The 23,632-nt window shown below is 36.9% G+C and overlaps 1 protein-coding gene across 1 annotated transcript in view; it reads right to left on the minus strand.

Moving 5' to 3' along the window:
• Window positions 1–4,851: 4,851 nt before the first annotated feature.
• Window positions 4,852–23,632, minus strand: part of LOC138693256 (uncharacterized) — a 457,072-nt gene continuing 438,291 nt past the window's right edge. Inside the window, exon 3 of the mRNA XM_069817092.1 lies at window positions 4,852–14,011. Coding sequence (XP_069673193.1) covers window positions 12,162–14,011 — 1,850 coding nt within the window. The 3' untranslated portion in view covers window positions 4,852–12,161. The remainder of the gene's footprint in view (window positions 14,012–23,632) is intronic.

A 23,632-nucleotide genomic window follows, 5' to 3' on the forward strand; every position in this document is an offset into this window, starting at 1 on the left:
AAATATTAGATATTATTAGCATATTCGTAAGTCCATTTTACATACAATTGTGAAAATTACATTATATATTTATACCATAGTCTACATATTGCATATAAAGCCAAGTTTCCTAAATTTGACATTATAAAGAAAGTTAGTTTCCTGAATTGCGCAACTAAAGACGAAGTTCATTTTATTTTAGTTTATAGTAAATTATTAATTAATTTATGTGTCCCCTGATTAACAGCTGAAGAAACACTATGTATTAACAGTAATATAATAACTCATAGCATGAGTAGGGAACTCAATTATTACGAAAAGCATAAAATAACTAATAGAAAAATATATTCTACATTCGTGATAAACTGACTAAGTTTTTAACTTTTATACACATAGGTCTATAGACAAAAGCACACACACACAAACACAAACAAGTACACACAAGCAAATCTGAGTGTGTATTGCCAGTTTATTACGATCACACAACGAATAGCCCTCAAAAAGACCAAAGCTTCACTCTTAGAATATTCACTGCGCTTGGACACCCAGTTCTTTTCTTCCTTTTGAATCTCTCTGCCACATATACCCATAAAAAAATCTTTCGTATAAGCTCATAAAAATCAGAAGCATAAAAAATCATTTTTGGAGTTATTTACGTCACGGTATAAAAAAACCGTTCCTCATTGGTCGCCTGCGAGATTAAACTTACGGACCGATGCTCATTTGTCTGTTGTTCCACAGCGCCCTACAGCGGAGGTGTCAGCCTGTGGAACTACTGTCTCAGCTTCTGCTGGACACTTCATTCCGGCCCAGCCAATCCTTGCATAAATAAATCCCCATTATAAGCAAAACTTTCCCACATTATTTTAGCGAGAAAGGGTGAGAGAGATAGAACGGGGGTAATGCCATGTTTGAAATCAGAACAGTAATGCACATAATAAACGACAAACATGAAGTCATTAAAAACACCAATTCAAGATTCTCTTTATTAAATTATCAAAATAGAAAAATCTCACTACAAGTAGATATTTATTAGTCTTTTTAGTATAATAATGATAATTTATTACTTTTTGAAACTATGAAATAAACGTAATATAGGATAAGAGGGGTGAAAAGGACCACTAAATGGAAAATTGTCTGCAATGCGAACCAGTTAAGTTACTCGTTTCAACTATACTCTAGTTACGTAGCCTGTTTCTTCCTCTATTTCCCATATTAAATTTAAATTCGTTGCTTTCAAATATTAAATGCTGATTTGAACCAAGTCGACATACTGTATGGTCATAGTCTAGTATATACAGTCACGAAGCTCGAGTTGTGAGGGTGCTAGGAACAATTGACTGTGCCAGTACTATTTCACATTGTAATGAGGCGATCGTAGCGATCCTAGTGGTTAGCAACTATCTATGTATGCATATTTACTACGCATTGAGCTTCGTGACTGTATACACTAGACTGTGGTATGGTCCTATTCCACCGACGTCGTGCGGGTGATTAGGTCCACATAGATGGATGAAAGGGACCACTTCGAAGAATGTGGAATTATGACAAAACACATTCTATGTATACCTATCAGACATAGGCTATTTATTATTTTTTATAACTTGTTTAATAAATTTTACAATAATTAACATTACAAACACTACTACTACTACTACTACCAGGTGTGACATGTAGAAGAAGAAAAGCAATTGACGCGTAAATAATAGATATTAAATTCTACAGAATTTAAGATATTACAAAATCCCGAAATAAATTACATTTTGGACAGTGTCCATTGCCTGAGCTATATTATAAATATATGACGTTTCGAGACCGAGATCTGCTCTCGTCTTTAGCTCTTTTTGTGATCCTGGCACTTTTTAGTTCCACCCCCCTCCCCAAGAGGTTAGCGGAGGCAGGGATTTAAGCCTGAAACTCTATAATACCAATCCAGTACGTTAACCACTAGACCACCGAATATTTAGCGGACTGGACTAATGTTCAACCACCTCAAAATAAAAATAACAAAAACTATCAGTATCATGAAAAACACCTGAATAGAAGAGTAGACCCAACTTCCGAAACGTCGTGTATTTGTAATATATCAAACAGTGGACAATATCCGAAAAAAGCGAGCCATTAATCATATACCACTATCACAGAACTGTTGACTTTTAGAGATTCATTCGTAATTTATACTTAATTATATTATTCCCCTCACCACCCAAACAAGAATCTATGTATCAGTTTTACTTATTATCTCACGCAGAAAAAGTTTCTAACCAGTATTCACATTATACAACAATAAGAATACTGTGGAGTATTCAAAAAACAGCTGTATTTATCTCATCAAACGCCTTCCTCCTGCAAACAATAATTTGTTTCACAAGGAAAGAAAGACTATTTCCGCGCGATTCCAGTTGTATCAGCTTCTAAGGGTGCTATTCATAGACATTTCGCAGCACGCGCTACGAGCGTACTAAGCTAGCTCCGGCTATCGACTGGTTACTTGTACAGAATTCAAATCATATCCTATCGCTAACACTGGTTTATGAATACGAAAAACGCTGATCATCCACCGGAAACCCGCGCTAAAAATGTCTGTGAATACGGCCCTAAGAGATTATAAAGTAACCTACGTGATGGAGCACCTTACAAAACAGTATCGATGGCTCTGATATTAAATATTTTCTAAAATTGGCCCGATTCGCCCGCTGGGCCTATTCGCCCCCTCTTATCCTATGTAATTTTGTCTTCTTCCTTTCAGGGAAATCAGGCCAAGTAGCCTGTTCTGCTCTCATGCCACGCATTTTTTTTCCAAAATTCTTATTCTACTTGTTTGGTAACTTAGAATTTGTGTCTGTAATCTTGAATTTTCCATTGTATTAACACATTCAACTCATATTCCTAATTTTGAAGGTGTTCTAACATGGGAATATTTTTCAATTTGTTTAATATCTCTACACTTTCTATCCTATAACGTATATCCTGCAGTTTTCCTAGTGAAGCACATTTCTGCAGCTTGAATTCTTTCTAAATGTTGCTGTTTGCTGAGGCCATGTTTCACCTGCAAGTATAGAGTTTGGTTTGGCTAATAAACTGTAGAATCTTCTTATAAATTCGAAGGTAAACCACTCTTTTAAATATTTATCTTATGAAGGTAAAAAAAAAACCTATAAATTGTACAGTGTTGTTTAGTCAACTGTCGGAAGACAGGTTTGAACCTCATAAGTAACACCAATAAGGCATGAGTCATGGGGTAGGGTGGCCAGTTCCTTTTCCCATCCAATGTAGACATCGCCGATTTAGCTACATATTCCAGTAATCATAATTCAGATGCATACAAACAATTGTTCTTCCTCTGACACATATCGTGAAGTGAGATTACTGCCTGATATTAGATGTACGTATCAGCCAGAACATCAATCAGAGATAAACCATACAATATTTCATCTAAATGCTATTAGCCTGTTAATTATTAGTAAAATATTTAAATTATGAGACTGACAATGTTGGCATTTAGTTCCACGAAGAAAACCTAAAGCATAGGCTAGAATCTAGGTGAGAATTTATGATGTACAGACCCAGAAACAAAATTTGGACCATCTGAATTTTCATAGTTCCAGTTATAACATACTGCGCATGCTCGGTAAGCAGTCGCCCAAATTTTGTTTCTGGGTCTGTACAAAATTAGGTGGTACAGCTGGCGCTAGCGGTTTTGGCGTGTGCCCTAGATATATAGTGCCCAGTTTGTGACCATGTTGCTCGTGCAGCTAAGAATGGTACCACTTTCTATACACGTCACATCAGCCATTTGCCAAACACAGTTGTCAGACTCACTGTGGAAAATGTAAAACACTCGTACTTAACATTCCCATTACTTACTTCACACGCCAAAAACGGTGACGCGGACTGTACCTGATATCATATTCTCGGAATAATTAAAGATAGGACAGGAAAAAAGGTGCAGTAATGTAAAACTCCGAGAGTAGGACAGAAGAGAAAGGAAAAAGAAAACTGGACAGGATCAAAAAGGAGCGGAAAGGAAAATAGCAGAAAATACTATACGGGACACAAAAAAGTGTGAAAGTAAAAGGACAGGACAAGGCAAAATACTAGATAATGGGAAATGAGAATAGGACGCTACAGAAAAAAAAGTTAAGGATGGATATGATACTAACGGCCAGTTTGTCCAAGTAATGTTTAATTTTGCTTAACGAGTGTTAAATTAACAGTTAACGCTTTGTTAATGTATTTTCCATTTGTTCAACATAATTTTATTTAAGATAACCAACACTCAACTATAACGTCTGTTAGCACTATTTTAACTACTCGACATCAGTTGGTAATGATTCTACACATGTAAGACAATTTTCGATTGGCTAAAATTAATCTTTAAATTCTATATTATACACTGAGTCATGAAACTTGCATAAAATGACAACCTTTTATAGTAGGCCACGCTCCATAAACAAAAGGTTGACAAATGAAAGTTATAGGTGACATGCTGAATAATAATTGCTGTTATGGATACCAAATACGAAAGAAATAAACAAACACTGATGGATTTAAACAGTCCAAAGTATTTTTTAAATGTTATATTACTAGTCATATGCTAGCATTCCCTACAGAGAGACACAAAATATTAATTTCGCAACTTCTGTTCGAACAGCTGTGGAGACATCGGCCATGTTTAACTAACTGTTAAACGAGTTAACTGCCCGAAATCCTACATTTAAAATTAACAAACTGTTAACAATCTGTTAAACCGAACTGGTGTTGAAAACATGCAATTTTATTAATTACCAAACTGTTTATAGTTTAACAGTCGTTAAATTTTCAAACAATACTTGGAAAAACCGTCCATAAGTCTTAATGAGATAACAGGTACACTTGTTATAAAAATTTATTATAAAATGAACAGTATAAAAGTACAAAAATAATAACAATAATAAATAACATAATATATAAATAATATTCATTTTATATTTTAAATGTGTTTCGTCAAAGCAGTGTTTCTGCGATCTGCAGCTATTTGTAAAGGTCTACTGTAGATACAACATAGGCCTATGTAATACGGACCAAAAAAAAAAAAAAGGCAATGTCAGATTATGTCGCTCCGTTAGAGACACGTTTAACTGTAAGGTATTTTACCCACTAAACTTGATCAACCTAGAACTGTTTTTGTTTTCGTTGTACTTTTAAAGGTATTTTCTTACACTTAACTACCCGATCAGAATTAAAACTCTCATATTTAGACAAAATGTAGTCGCTCAACAGACAACATAAGCTATTAATAACAATTTACTTTTATATAAAATATTTTGTCTTCATATCAAAAATGTGCAATACTTCAAACGAATGTAAAATGCATAACTGTTTAAATTATAAAATTAATAATGTGAAGAAGTGAAATCTTCAAAAGAAATATAATAGTTTAGAATTTATAGTTCTGAATTAACTACATAGGGCTGAATAAATATTTGCACGGAGTGTGGAGATACTATTCATTTTACGAAATTTTGGATACCAGAATAACCCTGAATATTGTCATAAGGCCGTAACATCAGACGCCGAGAGAATAGTTCTACCCCTACAGACTACCTAATGTAGTGTGAGGCAGCTAGTATTTAGGGAACCCAGACAATTATTCTTCGTCGCATATGGACTATAATGCAGGCAGTTGAAAGTGAAGTGCAGCTTGACCGCAACTGACACAATCAGGGACCAGACTGGGTTCTTGTTCTTGTCAGACAACGCTGCGAGCCGTTCTAGATTAAGCACTCAAGCAGGGTTTAAGCAATCTAAGCACTACGTCTGATTTCTACTGGTTCCTTTATTGAAAAATGAAGTTATTAAAGAGAAACGTCACTTCATAGATGTCAACTTTTTTGCCACGCATGTTCGCCGATTATTAGCGAGAAAACTAACCAACATCAAATGCTTAACTACTCTCAAAAGGATTTTCATTGCATCAACATTCCTAATTCTTCACAACAATAGTCAAATTTTAAGATTGGATTTCGGCCCAACAATTAAGGTGAGTATCGTCAAATCTTGAAGTAGGCCATCTTGAATATAGACCTACTGGATTAAAATAAATCGTGAGTGTCTTAACCTAATATAGAGCCTCCTCATCCTTTCCTGTTTCAGACCTCTTAACCTGTTACGATTTCAATCAGCCTTCCATCCAGTCGTCCCAAACTTCTCCCTCTTTAAGAGGGTAATACGATAGAGGTTGGTAATATTGTGATACTAATAATATTATGATAGTACTTTTTGAGAATTATTTTACAATTTTACCGTGCGAGAGAAGGACCGGTTTTGTGCAGAAACGTGTCCACGAACATTCCCTTAATACGATGACGCAGAAAACCGACCTTCCTCTCGCTCAATACAATTGTATAAAATTCCCAAAAAGAACTAACATAATATTATTAGTATCACAATATTACCAATCTTTACCCTATAGAAGCTTTTTGGGGAATCCGTCATTATTTACCCCTCTCTATGTGCTATATCAATTTTAATCTGTAGTCCTGAAATAATTCGAAAATTTGCCGTGTATATAATTTTATTCCTCTATAGTATACCTAAATTCCTCTCAAGATTTAAAAAATGAATACGCGGCAGTTTTCCTCATACATCTCATCCTAGATCATAGGGGAGAGTCGGATAGTATCGGACATCGGGTAATATCGGACAGTGCGTTTCTTTCATCTACCACCATATGGTAGTACCTGAATGACATGGTTACGTTTCTCTATGCGACATCACAGAAACGTAATCATGTCAATCAGGTACTATCATCGTGTGGTAGATGAAAGACACTCACTGTCCGATATTACCCGATGTCCGATACTACCCGACTCTCCCCTATATGTAACAGACAAGCCATCGCTATGTTAAAATCGGCAGCACTTTGAAGAGAACAACCGCCAGGATCGCCACCCATCCGCCGTAAACGAACACGAGATGGCAGTACAGACGCTAATGCAATTCAAATGAGAATTATGACGTGACTCCTTATGTAACAACTAGATGGCAGCGTAGTAAACCTGACAAAGGTTATTAACTTCAAAGCCTATAAGGCCGACCTATCTAGGGTATATATGATTTAGGATCTCATCTGCGCTGTTATGAGTCGTTGCTCATCCGATTTATTTACAGTCCAAATCTAACTTACATGTACTAGTAATGGTATCGTCAAGTTTTATAAATTTTGAAACGAATGTGCTTTTCCACTAAAGGTGTTTTAAAAACTGAATTTACGATTCTTATATTGTTTTTTAATTTTGATATTTTCACAAGCATATGTTTTTCAACGTGCAAAACTTTACAACGTAAGTTACATAATTAAGAGAATTAACTTATTGAAGAATTGATCTGACATACATTTTAATTCTGATATGGTAGGCCTATTTAATGGTCTTAATAGAAAGACATAACTTTGGTTGTATTTATATGTAGATACCCCCAATTACATTATTTTTCTATTTGTTCTAACGTGTATGTAACACTCTACAGTTTGTTTCCTGTTTGGCAACAAGAATTTATACTACATCTGTAAATCTTTCTCGATTTATACTACTTTAGCCAATCACGGCACACACAAACTTTCTACTACTCTCGATTTTTTAACATTAACTTTATCTTCCACACTTAAAACTTTTCTGAATGTCTGGATTACAATACGGCACACAACTTGGCCTGCTATTTTTTTAAAGGGACGTTGCCTCGACAGAAGAAAGAATTTAACCTATCCCGTACTCCTCCCTATTTTTTTAATAGAATTCTAGTTCTTGGCCCGTAAAATGCTTTTATCAGAATAAATGGAAACAGTATTTGTCACTAACAACATTACCGGCTTGCTACGAACTCCTCTTAACCATAGTCTCTGTTTTATGTACGTAGAGCAAGAATTCTTCGAGAATTTGCAGTTTTGGTAAATGTCGCTATAAACAAGTTCCTTACTAAAAATTCTTTGTTATTAAAACAATAAATCATATTTATTTGATACAACTACAAACCGTAGATTTTAATTATTGTCGCTGTAGCCGAGGTGTCACACTAACCAAGTTCAACTGTACAGGGTCTTTCATAAGTAACGAGTCTATCGAAAAATTAACCATTTTGGATAATTTTTTGAAATGATGTTCATCCTCACGAGAAAGAACCCTTCCCGGTGCCGTACAGTCGATTTGGAAACAAACATCCCCCTCCCCTCGCCGCCAGAGCTATTATACGAAAGAATAGTGTTTTAAAGCTTTATTAAAACACAAATGTAAAAACAGTTTCAATTGTTAACAAATTATGGTGTACAATTTTCAAAATGTCCTCCGTTCTGCTGATTGCACAAATGTAAGCGACGTATCAACTCTTCATGGACTCTGGTGAGCATGTCAGGCGTAACCATTTGTATCGTGTGTTCAATTCGTTCCATTAACTCAGGAATAGTGCGTGACTTAGTCGCATAGACATGATTCTTGATAAATCCCCAGAAAAAGAAGTCCAGGGGAGTCAATCAGATGACCGCGGAAATCAAAGGATTGGGCCTATGCGACCGATCCACCTGCCTGGAAATTCTATGGAATAAATGCTTAATTTGGACGACAGTTTCCAAGTTAAAAAAGGCAGCAATAACGTTAAGCGGCTGCGTGGCATTTTATTTTTTCAATCTATCACAACAAAGTGTATAGGCATGGCCGTGTGCCATTATCCTTGGCGTATAGAAGGCCATGCTCCAGGTCATTTTTAGTTGGCATAAAATCCACATTACACATGGATAAGTAGCTTCCTCTGGCGGCGGGGAGAGGGAGGGTTTGTTTCCAAATAGACTGTACAGCACCGGAAAGGGTTCTTTGTCGTGAGAATGAACATCATTTCAAAAAATTATCCAAAACAGTTGATTTTTCGGTAGACTCGTTACTTATGAAAGACTGTATTTCGAAAGCAACATGGACAGGCAATAGTTTTTATGCCATGAAATGTTTATTATAGATATCTCAGAGTTAAAAATAAATATATTCTTACGAAAAGTTAGACAGGTAATAACAAACACAACTTTTGACTTTAATAAAATTGAATTAAATTCTTTTCAGTGTAACTTTTATTTCTTCTGTGATCTAGGGCACATGAAAGCAGAGTAAAATTTCCGAACACGTCAAAATTAAGAATTACAGTAACGAGTTCGTACAGACTTCGTTCCTGAAAAGTAGGAGGCTCGCCGCACAAAGAGCATTTAAAATATTCCAGCGACGTGCGTTGAGATCGAACACTGTATCCCCCTCACAGTAGGGAGAGTTGAAACCCTTGCTTCACTTTGATCTCCGAGACTTAATCCGTAAATACTTTTGTGTACCCTGCACAGCCGGGGATTACCAACCCCTCACGTCACTACTAGAACGTATTTATAAATTTCCAGTAAAAGTACATACGTGCAAAAGACACAGGTATCATCACTATCACAATACAAACTCCACAACCCTCATTATCCAAGTCCTGTAACACCCACCCACACCCAAATAGTACCATCTTCATCCAAGTCCCTTTATGTTCAGTCTTATACATGCTGTACTATTCTCATCAACATCCCGATGCAAGCCCTACCACCCTCATGAACATCCTCATTCAAGACTAACGTAACCTCCCATTCAAATCGCACCACCTCGTACATATTTTACTATCCTCATCAAACCCAATTACTCTCGTCTATCCACATCTCCATCAAAGTCGTTCAACTAACCTCATCCATCTATGCCCTCATTATCATTCAAGCCTACCACTCCATTCATGTTTCATATTCATTGAAGCTCCAACACCGTCATCCATATCGCAATACACATAGGCCTACTGATGCTCATCCTAAACCTATCTAATCCATTACAATGCAACTATCTTGGTCATGATCTTAATCCTAATGCTAGCATGAGTACTTCATGCTATCTTCATGCTACTGGGTATTACTTAATAATATAATTGTCATTAGCACCAGTAGTTTTAAAAATCTCAAGATTTCGAAATATCTACAGAATCGTATATGATAAAAAATGACACAACATTCTTCTTTCATTGTTCTGAAAGAGAACTGTGTCGCACAGTGTAAAATAAGTGATGACCCTGTTTCCTTCAGTAAAGAATGGAGCATGTGAGCGTACATCAGAAACACTGCAATGACGAATTTGTACAACCTTCACCACCCAAACCTTTTAACAATGGAAGTGGCAATATGGTTACTCTATACCAGTGTTTCTCAACCTTTTTTTATGATGAGGTCCCCATTTTCCTCAATTACTTTAGTTCGGTCCCCTAGCTAAGGTGTAGAGTAAAATGTAGAACATAGTAATATGAAATAATTTGGTATCTAGTAATATGAAATAATTTGGCATCAATTTCAGATGAAAATAATTTGTGTTTTTACTCGTATTTAACGAAAAATAGTCGTATTTCTAATTTTCATGGAACAATTTTAACATTTTTATTCATATTATTAAATAATTATTAATTTATATTATTATTACTATTATCATTATTATTATTTTAACAACCCCCCTTAACTGATAGTGGGCCGCGGCACCTTAGTTGAGAATCACTGGCCTAGATATCTCCATTTTTTCTAGAACCATAAGCTATCACAATCACCAGGATTGGTACCTTTACCCTTTTGTCAAGTTTACTTGCCCAAGGGACTTCTAGAACCATAAGCTATCACAATTAGCAGGACTGGTACCTTTACCCTTTCGTCAAGTTCACTTGAACAAGGTAAGGAATTTATAGACAAACCATAATTTAAAAAAAAATAGGAGAATGGAGACTTGAACATTTTGTTCGAGAAACAATATTTAGCAGTTGTATTAATTCATATTGAAATGCAAGTAATTTATACGAGACTTAACATTATGAGTAGAGCTCGGAATTTTAGGTGCTAAAAGTTAATATTGTTCCTCGCTATAGTTTATAAATATAGAAGCCACGCCCCTACTTCTTTGAGATGTCATTCAGTATTTTCCCTTCGGTACCGTTAAAGGTATCTAATCCTCTTAATCACCACTTACAAATTAGCGCACGGTTTACAAGATCCATTGCTCAGTCCTTCTGACTCTTGTCTATTATTACATATCGGACTCTTGTGAACAAAGCTTAAAACCCTCCTCACGGGCACCATTTCTCTTCATCTACACTCATTGTCATTCTTAAGTTTTAGCACCTAAAATTCCGGGCTCTAAATAAGATTTGTGGTACAGTTAAAAATTTTACAAAATAAATTGCCGACTATTTAAATAACTGAATGAATTTATGGATATTTAGGTAATATATTATTACACACAAATTAACTTACTAGTGCTAGATAGTAGATATTTCAAAGGCCCCCATTTTTGTGTGTATAAAAATGAAGAAAAGTAAGATTTTTGCAATTACATTATATATGTACAGTAAAACCACAGTAAACCGAACTTCTATCAACCGAAGCGTGCAAGTCGTGTATCTGAATTTCTATAATGAAATTTCGAATTTATACCATGTACTATATGTATCAAATACAATATATACGCATGATGTACGGTACACTCATATTTATTTTTAATTTCAATACTTTATGTGAAAAATATTTGGGCAAAGTAGAAACAATTTCGAAGAAAAGTACAGTAGTCACTAAGCAGGTCAGAGGAAAGTGTGCGAGGGCAACATAACATCCTATTGTTTAAGAGACCCAGTTACATCCATCCCTAGCACTAAACAGGTGGGCCATTGCTGCCAGAAAAAGATGTGAACAAATCAGCCAAAAGAAAATGTCGAACTTTTTCTTAAAGAAATAGTCAAAGATAAGAGTATATGTTTACATTTGGTAATACTGTACCTACTCTACGCATTATATCAGTCCTTAAAAAAAAACGAGATGCTTTCATGTACACAACTTACGAGTCAGTTTCTAAACTTGTAACTATAAAAAAGGGTGTACATATTTTATTATAAGAAACTTTGCTTATCCGAAAAGATGTCAGCTCCCTTTATTTCGGTTAAAAGAGGTTTCACTGTACCAGTATGCTTTACAACCTTGACATTATCAACGTCTTATACTCAATATTTTCTATTTCAATATAAATGGCTCTGTAAATTTGTTATATTTATAAATCTAGGTATATTAAAGATATCACAATTTTTCTTAGTTCTTTTTTATAAGTAATTTAAATGTTAAAGTCCTATGTGCTAATTGAAGTTCCTCCTTGCTTCTGGCTGGATGCATCACCCTCTACGTCTTCACTTCGTGAACGAAATCTTCCTCTTCCTGTTCTCTTAGCACCGAACTCCCTCTCATCGTAAAGATCATCTTCTTTGTCTTCCTCTGCATAATCCAAATCCTCCACCGGCTCCTCCACATTCTTGTCCAAGGTTCTAATCTCGATGGGACCCATATCCTGTCCTAATAGTGGCAAGTTATACATAAATTTCCAGCCTGGTAATTGACCTGCGGACTCTGGCAACTTCAAGTCATATGGGTCCAACAAAGGTGATTCGGTCAACTTTCCATCAACATCTGTAGAATCCCTTATCCCAGGTTTTAAGACATGATGTACGTTTCCAAGTCCTTGGTTTGAGATTTTACTGGTCTTTATTTCCGGAGAGGAGCTTGACTGGTCTACATTTATCGCTGGCAGTTGATCAGGATCCTTCGAGCCTATAGAACCAAGTTCAATTCTTGAGTCAGATGGAAGCCACTTCCAAGGTCCAGTTGTCTTTTCTCCATTTTGGGTTGGAATCCTGGGAGGATGTAATCTGGATATCTCCACAGGATAAAGATCTTCAGACTGCTGCCACATAACTGACTGGAGTTCGTTCCTTTGACGGTCTAAGATGTCGCGTTCATAATCTAACTGCGCTCCAAGGTCACGGATACCGGGACCAGAATCCATGATCTTTGAGTAGGTGTACAGTCTGTTCAAATCCTGGTTTCGCCTAGTGCTGGTGCGCCCTTGGCCCTGTTCATACTCCTGCAACATCAAATCCAGCAGTCGAGCCGACCTGCGGCGTGCCAACAGCTGGGATTGAAGTACGTCCCTCTCCAGGTTGAGTTTCAGACGTTCAGAGTTGATTTTAAGCGTCTCTGAGAGTGCCCGTCTCATTTCTGCACGCATCATGCGTCCAGACGCACGCAAAGTGTTGCGTTCTGCCGTAAATTTCTGCTCCTGTTCGTCCAACATTCCCGCCATGGTTCGGAGGACGTTCAGATTTAGTCTAGCCAACTCCCGCTGAAGTAAATTTCCTGCAATTTCCGGATCTATTTCCACTTCCTGCCTTAGATCATTAGTTTCAAAAGAATCATTCGCCATTTTTTCTGTCGTAGATGGTCTTCTGTTTCTGTGGTTCATGGAGTTATTTGTTTCAAATTCGCTTTTGGTTAGCACTACTGGTGGTACTGTCGCTTGTTTCTCTGTCACCGTCGACGGTCTTTTGTTTCTGTGATTCGGTCTGTTATCTACAGACGTCCTGACAGAAGTTGGTACAGGGTGTGTTGTAGTGGTTCTGGATTTGTTTCTTGAGGATTTTCTAACGTCCCGACTTCTGCTTATGGATTCTGGTAAATCTTCAGCTTTTAGTGTTTTTATCTGTACCATCCGAACCTCCTCCGTTGTGCCAACTGTCGACGGTGTAGCAGTGCTAACAACCTGACTATCTACGGACATTATCTCATCCAGGTAATCGTCGGAAAATTCAGGTAGAGATAAAACTTGCCAATCCTCTTTGTCTTGTTCACAGTCCAGTACAGGTGGTAAATACTCCCCATTTAAGTTAGTCTTCAAATTAGAAGGGGTCGTAATTATTGTTATAAAATTACTGTCACTATTTTGAGTTGAAATTTTTTCTGTACTTCCATCTGAATATACATTATGTCTTGTTGAAGAAGATAATGTAGTTTCCGGTTGTGAAGACAATGTTTCAGGAAAATTTTCGTGTGGTGGCGAAGGGGATGAAAGTGCGGGAAATGACGTAGTTTTCAGTGTCGTCAGTAGTTCCGATGTGAGCTGAGGTAGGCTAGTACTTCTTGTATGACCTGTAAAAGAGAATACCCAGATTTCAGCAGATATTTCCAAATAACATAGAATATAAAATCCATAATAGACCAAAGAATAGAAGAAGAATTTTCACCATTCACCAACCTTTTCTTTACAGCAGAAGTCCCTTCATTTCATTAGTTACTTCTTGATAAAATCCCGCAGCCATTTGTGTGTTGCGATGGAAACTATGCAGACTACATATTATTCTGCCGCTAAAGCCTCATTTCCGGTATTAGACTGTTTTGTAAGCAGTCAAGGCAAAATTTCCCTTCACCTGAGTAAGTCTGATTTGCCACAAGAAACGCTTAAACAATCTACAAAAGATTTCGTAGTATTCCAAAGTAGGTAAAGAGATTCAAATATGGTCTTTTTCTATTTTTAAATAGGTTATTTTACGACGCTTTATCAACATATTAGGTTATTTAGCGTCTGAATGAGATTAAGATGATAATGCCGGTGAAATGAATTCGGGGTCTAGCTCCGGAAGTTACTCAGCATTTGCTCATATTGGATTAAGGGAAAACCCTCAACCAAGTAACTTGCCCCGACCGGGAATCGAACCCGGGCCACCTGGTTTCGCGGCCAGACGCGCTAACCGTTACTCCACAGGTATGGACTAATATGGTCTTCATGATCATGTTGAAACATAATACAGGTAAGTGAAGAGTCACGTCTCAAGGCATGAGGATGAGGGAACGGGACTATTACAATTTATATAGAAATACCATCTGCCTTGCTAGTAACAGAAATGATTTAGAGAAGAAAATGGAATAATACTGCTAACACATCATGGAATGTTATTTTGTATCTATACATTTTCACTTGTCTGTATTTACAGTTGCATTTAATTAGTTTTCATGAAATTGAGGAATATATGAACACGGTCAAGGTTAATAGAAAGGTCTGAAGGTGTAATATTTTAAAAGAATTGAGTACAACCTAAGACAGAATTCTTAGATAAGGCAAGACTCTGCTAACCACATGCAACCGATAAGAAAACCCATGAATATATTTTCAGTACATTTGGAAAAGAATTAGGTCGCTCCCCCCCAAAATCGCTTATGGTCGAAATGTCTGTGAGACAATCATTAATTCATAGCACATTAACTGAAATCATGTACAGATATGGAAATAAAATTTGAAGCTCTTTTATTGTGTAAGTTTCGCTTACAACACACTACGCATATGCAGTAAACAAAGCCCCTGTAGTCTATATAGGCTATGCTGCTTGAGGACAGTCGTGCGAAATTGTTGCCTACATACAGGTGCACTCCCAACAAGACTCGCTGTAAATTTTAATTCTGTATCTGTACATGTCTGCCTCTTATGTTCCTAAGCATTTATTTCGTTTATTATGTAATCATTAAGGCATAACATTTTAATCATTTTTTTTTAATTTACCACTTCCAATTGTATTATCATACGGATATATCGATCTGTTACACCGTGGGCTCACTCCAGGAATCACTAACATGTCTGCTATTGTCGAAATCCGCCAAAGATTTAACATAGTAGAAGATTATCTACTAAAAATGTCCAGCACTCATTTTTATATACCCTACATCCCCGATGTTAAGTATAAATACATATTTTCATTCTTGTGTTTTTTTTATTGTCAACAACTTGAATTGTGAATTAAAACAATTTTCTTTCTTAATTTTCCATCGACGTCCGTCTCGCTCTATTCTCCATATGTGTGAAAGTGAGACAAATGGCCTTCAGGCTAGGCTAAAATGAGTCCTAAGAGCCCTTGCAAGGACGCGATTATCATCGTGTATCTTTTAATTGATAATTCCACATCTCTCTCCTTTCTTTCATTGATTAATTGAGGTTTTTATCCGTTTAGCATATAACTAGACTTTTGTCCCACCCGTCTCAACCTGTTCACCCACCAAAAGATGCACCAAATGTCACTGCCGTTACTCCGGAGAACCTCGAGAAGGTCATGGCACTCGCAGATGTTCTAGAGACAACTTTTCATCCGGAAAATAAAAATCTGAATTTTCCCTATGTTAGAGTTGTTGAAGAGTCTGGAGACCTCAACGGGAGCCGGAAATTGGGGTACGAACAACGAACGTTCACAAGGTCACCGAATTCATTCGACGTCTCAACTCTCGAAAGGCTTCAAATGCAGACGGATCCAGGTCATAGTACTGCAACATCTTCCTATGTCAGCTATGAAGCGCATAGCAGAGGTCAATAATAATATTTTGGCATCCAGTCGCTATCCTTCTCCCTGGAAAGACACCCAAATAGTCCTCTTTTCAAACACCACAAAGGATAAGACTAATCAACGAACTACAGGCCATTATCCTCAGCTGTCTCAGCAAACTATCGGAGTGGATCATAAGTAGGCGTCTCATTGAAGTAGTGTTACCGCAGGTTAAGAATGGAACAATTCGAATTCCACTTTGGCACTTCCATTAAACTCCAAGTTCTCCGCATGATAGAGGATATCACATGGGGATTAAGTACAAAGCGGCTTTCAACTACAGTTTACCTGGAGATAAGTTTTGGCATGAGGGGCTCCTGATTACGTTAATGGACATGGAGGTTTCAGATGGAATAGTGCCCGCGATTTTTCTCTCCGTCATGTGGTAGCTACTAGGTGAAATCCATTTTCGGCTTTCACCTTTAAAATTCTCTATTTTTCCGTCAAATGAAACGGTGAAGCCTTTGAGTGAGACAATTTGCCAAGAAGCTTGGAGTTCACATAAACAAATTGTTTTCAGCTCCGAAGTACCCTCGCAAGGTGTTTTCGTGTAACAACTTTTAAATTTTGGAGAACGTATTATTTGTCTTTCTTGTGCTAAATTTTATATTACCTCGTTAACATGTTTCAGCCTGCTATCGGCAATCTTCAGAACTGATTGTTGCTGGTCTTGGCGCCTTTTGTTTATGTTTCCTATGGGGGTGTGTTTGTGTAGTGTAATGTGGAGTCAAAGAGTTTGTGTGTTCTGAAATTGAGTTGTATGTTGAGAATTTCATTTGGACGTGTTTTTGTGTGTCTGTATATTTGGTATTGTTCTAGTGTGTTTAGTTTCTGGATTTTTGGTTGGATGTTAACCAGCTCTGAAGATGGCCGATAACAGGCTGAAACATGTTAACGAGGTAATATAAAATTTAACACACCAAAGACAAATAATACGCTTTCCGAAGTGATATAGTGTCAAAAGTTGTGTAATCAAGACGCATTTTAAATTTTCTTTCAATTTACTCCTCCCATTCATACGGTCCATCTCGCTACGTTGTCTAATTACAGGATAGGGTGTACTCATCCTGTCTGTGGTAGTGTTTATTCAACCATTAAAACCACTATTACTTAACCTAAAAATTATATATCAAGAACAAAGACGTTTCACGCTATTCAAGACCCTTCATAAATCCCCAGTCACTTTTTCTTTGTACTTTCTCTCGACGTGTCCGTCCATCTGTTCGACTTCGACTTTTCAACCAGTTTGTTCGTCAGTTCTGACTCTCTTTAGACGTGTTCGTTCGACTGTCATTTCTCTCAGCGTGTCCCTCAGTCCACTCGTCTGCCTTTTTTTAGCTTGTTCGCTCAGCTGTTTTTCCCTACACCCTTTCGTCTAACTTCAGCCTGCTTCTATCTACTTGTCTCTCTCCGATAAATACATTCTTTGTCACCAAAAATAAAAATTGTTCAGAGTGAATTTTCGAGATACTTTTGCTTAAACGCTTGCAATGTTTTAAAATACTTCACAATAAACACGTTATACAAGGGACATTAACTGTAAATTCCACGCTTTTGTTTGCACGAAGCTGGAAATTTCGAAGAATTCGAATTGCACCAACGGATTTTTATTTTACCACAGGGCATTTCAATTGAACTATGAAATTTATCCACTATTGGCAAATAGGTAATCGATTTGGATGCCATTCCCAGTGCGAATTCGTTTATCGGCTTCAAATACCTGTAGTCGAATATTTGAAGCTGAGGGCGCCATAATTAGCATCATTCTCCTGTGTACCGGTGAGTGTGCATGCACCCCATTACTCTCGTTTCAAAGCCAGCCAATGTTTCCTACAACCATTTAACGTATATTAACAGATTATGGTACAGTTTACGATACCGTAAACACATGCTGAAATAATTACACAGTTTATCTGTGCATTTCTTTACTTATCTAAATCACTATACGGAATGACATACACTGAAACAGTGTTCCATCGTCAACATAAGCCAGTGAAGTAAAACTTTAAATCTGCAGTGCCTGGTAAAAGTGACATAAGTCAGTTTCCACAAACTTTTTTTGATAATTTATTGACAACTTACGGAACATCTGCTCGCTTGTAAAAAAAAAGAGAGAGAGACATAAGTATTTCTCCCATTATAATAATGAATACAGAAAAAATCAAATCGACATAAACCAGTGTAAGTTGCCAATAAATTATCAAAAAAGGCTTCTGGAAACTGACTTATGTCACTTTTCCCAGGCATTGCAGAAATATCCAAGGTGTTAACGCGATGCAAGGATTGTGAGTATTTCACCCATTTATGCTACTCCATCGTGAGGGATGGCAAGTAATCTAACTACTGCATTCATTACCAAGAACTACTGTAAAGGACTGGACAAATAGCTCTCAGTGTAGCTGGATAGGTTTTGCTTTCTTTCTTTTCACTCATCATGAAGCCGAAACATAATTTCCAAATGCTGTAGGCCTATGTTTCTACATAACCACAAACATCTCTCATCACATTAACCAGTCAATGAGATTGTACCTATAGCCTATACAGGGTGTTTTGAAAAAAACATTCCAATATTTAGAGAGGAGGTAGTATGCATCAAACAAGAAATAAAAATTATACAAACATTGGCCAAAAATTAACATCTTCTGAGAACTGAGCAAATATCCACCATTATTAATAGCAGCATATCTTCCACTGTAAGCTCTTTGGCAAGAAACAAATGAGCAAACAGAATGGAGCCGTTTGTCACTGTGTATTACACAGCACGCCTTTGTTTGTATTTGTATCAAGAGAACGTTTAAGCAAACGACAATACATTATAGTTTGTAATCATACTATTGTGCGTAAACTGATTCCATAATACAGTAATCGTAATGGGACGTAATCGTCTACGTAGCACTCTTGATAGTAGTACTATACCACATACAATATTGAATGGGATTATTGTTAAATACAGTGAAACAGAAGTTTCATAAAATATATATTATATAGGAGAGAAGTTATTAATTTTGTCTAAATTCACCACTATAAAGGGGCAGTTCCTCTTATAGAAATACGAGTATAATCAGATTTCGTAGACGAGAAATATATGCTACCTCTAAGTTCTGTATAAAGTTTAATAAAAATCTGTTGGATAGGAGAGAAGTTATTAATTTTATATAAATATATCCGCTATAAAGGGGTAGTTTTTCTTGTGCAAACGTAATCAGAGTAAGAAATATGTGCCACCTGTAAAGCTGTACAAAGTTTTATAAAAACCTGTTGGAATGCAGAGAAGTTATTAATTTTGTTCAACTAATAGATATATGTTCTGATCAATTGTGAGTTTGTTAAGGTTAGATAGAATGTGACCAATGTATTTTTAACCTGATGTTAGATGACATGTGAATAATTTTGCAGGCCTAAACACTCACACAATGATTAAAAACTTCCTTATTCAATTTTTCTTTTCCGCTGTTAAGCCAAACGTGAAACAATTGCCGCCGAGTCACCGTATTCCCCACTACTAAAAAAAAATTAATTACTGATAAATGTGCAAGAACGCGCAAACTTTAAAACAAGGATTCAACACTCTAAGTGATGTATTAAATAGTGAAAGAATTGTTGTAACCGGATGTGACCTACTATACTAAAACTCACACTATACTTGGAGAACTTAAAAAAATATATATTTTTCAATTGTAATATTTTAACCGTACTGTAGGAAAAAAATACTTCGCAATATTGAAATTGAAATTACATTAGTAAGAACGTATATATCTGAGCAGACTACATGTCTCACAACACAATAAATCACTAACAATTGACACTTATTCACCCACATATAGGCATCCAACAAACAAAACTCAGTGCGCAGAAACCAGTGGGCGTGACTGTCTCGCGCAGATGACGTATGCTCCCTTTCCCAGCATGCTCCCCGTCTCCAATCATACCATCGACACTATGCGCATGCGCACGTATTATCTTCTAGTCCTGAACTGAACACGTGTTATTGCTACAGTCAGGGAGTCACATAGCGTTTTATAATAAATATTAATTTAATTTAATTTAAATATTTAAAATTTAAATATCAGGACAGTTCCAGTGAAGATAGATACCGATTGTGACTTAGAAAGAGACGAAGTTGACATCTTGTAATGTTATATTCACTTAATTGGTTATTGTTACAGCTGCTCTTTGAGTGCAGATGTCCGCAACCGTAGCCGTTATAGCTATACCAATAGCCGCTTATCAAAGAATCCGCCTACTGCAGGGGGGGTAAGAGAGGTATAGCACGCGCGGCGCGAGGAGTCAGAGCTGAGTTTTGCTTGCAGGATACCTATAGTAAGCCTCTCTGACTACGGCTGAACAGGAGCGAAATGTATTAGAAAGAACTCGTTCATACCCTTCTAAAAATAGTTGCTGCTGATAAAACAGTAAAAGCTATTTCTCACAGCATTCTTCAAATGTTAAAGAACATGAATTCATATTCATCTATGCTTAACTTAACGAGTCGAAATTTGATATTTGTCCATCTAGATTGGGAAAATCACACACTGTGCGGTGTAGTGGTTTTGTGCCGAAACTAGATTAAAGTGACTTCACATCAAATCCATGATTACTGATTAATGAATATTAAAAAAAAACAGTGCAACCAACATAAATAGACGACAGCTCCTCGAACTAGTGAACTCTGCTACTATCCACAGTTAACACGGTTAGAGAACAGATTTTCTCTTCATGAACTAAAGGACTCAAGGGTTAATGGGTCGACGACAAAGAGTGAAGATGCGACCTTCCTCCCTTCCTGTTGGTAACGTGGATATAACCTGGCAGGCGTACAACCGCACAGTCCCTGCCCGATAGGCTACCAGCACAGCACAATGCATCGTTAATTGACGTAGGCAGGTTTACCAACACTAAACTTGTACATGCTTTTTACCACCCTCAACGAACAGACTGTATTCATGTCGAAATCAATGTTGTTGTCAGGCCACGGGGAAACTAGAAGTGAGGGGGAGGAGAGAGAGAGAGAGAGAGAGAGAGAGAGAGACCGAATCAAGGGAAGAAGCGAAGATTACTACAGACGATAAGAATCCAAATTTTCTATCTTTCTTTGAACAAAAGAATACAAGTGCTTAAATTAATATGAAGTCAATTTATATTCTCATATGAAGCATAATACAGAGAGGCAATACTGAAGAAGTTTTATATTTAAACAGACCTACAGATGATAGAAAACATTAAGATATATGGATCATGTGGGGAGATTAAGAGGAAAGCAGAAAATAGAAAAGTATGAAAGCTTGGTTTGTTGAGTTATTCAACTACTCTATAACATTGTCACATACTGTAGAAATAAAAAATATTCTACTCCTAGCAATATTTTATCCCTCACAGTGTAAAACATTGTTTTGCAACTCCCACTCCATGTATTGAAAATATTTCTAGCCTGAGTACCTATACAGGGTGTTTCCGGCCTGGTGTTACAAACATTCAGGGATGATTGGGAAGGGCACATGTATCAATTTGAGATAAGGAATCCTAGTCCAGAGTCGAAAGTTATAAGCAAAAATAGTTGTGTGGAAATGGAATTGTAATTTGGCACCACGTGCCCTCCTTCCCTTAACCTTTGGAATATTCGTGGAAAGATGGTATGGGCCGGATGTCTCCTACGTGGGTAGTTCCCCCGATACAATCGGTGAGCTTGTATACTGTTCCGATTGGCTCATCCGTATTCGAAAATCATGTCTGCATATTCCACTCTCGTTTACTCCTCCATTTCACTAGGACTGATCGACTGGACACTGCAACTTGTACACATACACTGTCGTCTACAGACGTGCATATCAGGACCGACCATGTCCGTTACACATTACGCTATCTGTATTGCTTTAGTGTAGTTTCCTGTCCCCACCCCTCAGACAGCGCACTGAATGGAATACTGTCAGTAGACAACGTAAACAACGTCAGATGAATACAGTACACATAAATAAGGTGTACAGAGGAATAAAATTATTTCATTTCCACACAACTATTTTTGCTTATAACTTTCGACTCAGTCATTTCCGGACCAGGGTTCCTTATCTCAAATTGATACATGCGCTCTTCCCCATCATCCCTGAAAGTTTTTAACACTAGCCCGGAAACATCCTGTATAAAGCCACGAACAGAAATACTTTTTATATAAACTTATCAAATGTACCAAAGGAAACAGTGTATCACCTATTGAAAATAGAGTTTCAAAAACTTTCTATCTATGTACACTGGCTTTCACGACCATATAAAGAAAGTCAATCGATCAACTAATAGAGAAATTGATAAACTTTGACGTTCAATTACTAAATTTCAAGAGAAACATTTCTAAAGACTACCATTTTCCTCGAATTCTCCTTTTATCAATATGTTTCCCGTCATACGTTTACCTATAACTACATTTCAACAGCAACCTAACTACATTTTCACTACGTTCAGTGTAGTGCAATTGATTCCCAATCAATACGGAGACAAATGAAATGAACACGGCAAAATGAAGCTACAATATAGAGACGGGCGAAAGTAACCATTTATCCTCAAGTGATAAAGAAATAGGCCTATGTATGTAAAAGAAATGATACTGGGTAGAAGAGTTGTTGCTGGTAACTGTCATTCATGTCTTCATGGAACCGTGATATTAAAATGATATTACCAAGCAATGACCTTCAAATGATTCGTTCAGTGTCGTCTTTTCTTTCTATTTGCCAGGTCTCACATGTAAATGTAAATTCACGACGCGGTCCTTTGACAGAAAGGGAGATTACGTTAGCAGATACAGTTGCTTAGCAACGCACAAACTGGTCTGCAAGATCGACGAAGCTTTTGGATATGCATGACACGGCCCTCACTAACATTACAAGAGCGGAATGATAATTTGGAGGCCTTGCTAGCACGCAAGTTTCGAAGATCTGGAACCACCATGTTATTTACTCCTCAGTAACGAATCTTATGAAGCAACAAAGGCTTTCCTATTTCTATTGTCAACAACAGTAAGATTTAATTAAAAGTTCGAAAAGAAATGTCATTCAAATTTCATTACAATATTTTATTGCAAAAAGATTAGCGAGCGGTTAGCGATCTACAATGCCGAATACAAAGACAGTTTTGCATCAAAAAAGAAAAACAAAATCTCTATGTACTGAATTTCGTCAAAATCTCTAGTCAAAATTAGGGTCGTATTCACAGACTATACTTTGGACCAAAATTGACTTTTGGAAAGTACAAAGTCACCATTTTCCTATTCACAGTCGACACTGACGATAATAAACTTGAATCGTGACTTTACTTCGAAGTCGCTGAAAATCTAGACTTTGACTTTCATACGTGGACATAAGGAAAATGACTAATATTTGAAAAATTGTTGAATTTGCCGAGAATATTGAGGGCATCCAGG

The sequence above is a fragment of the Periplaneta americana genome, chromosome 17 (assembly GCF_040183065.1).
Source record: "Periplaneta americana isolate PAMFEO1 chromosome 17, P.americana_PAMFEO1_priV1, whole genome shotgun sequence".
NCBI lineage: Eukaryota > Metazoa > Arthropoda > Insecta > Blattodea > Blattidae > Periplaneta > Periplaneta americana.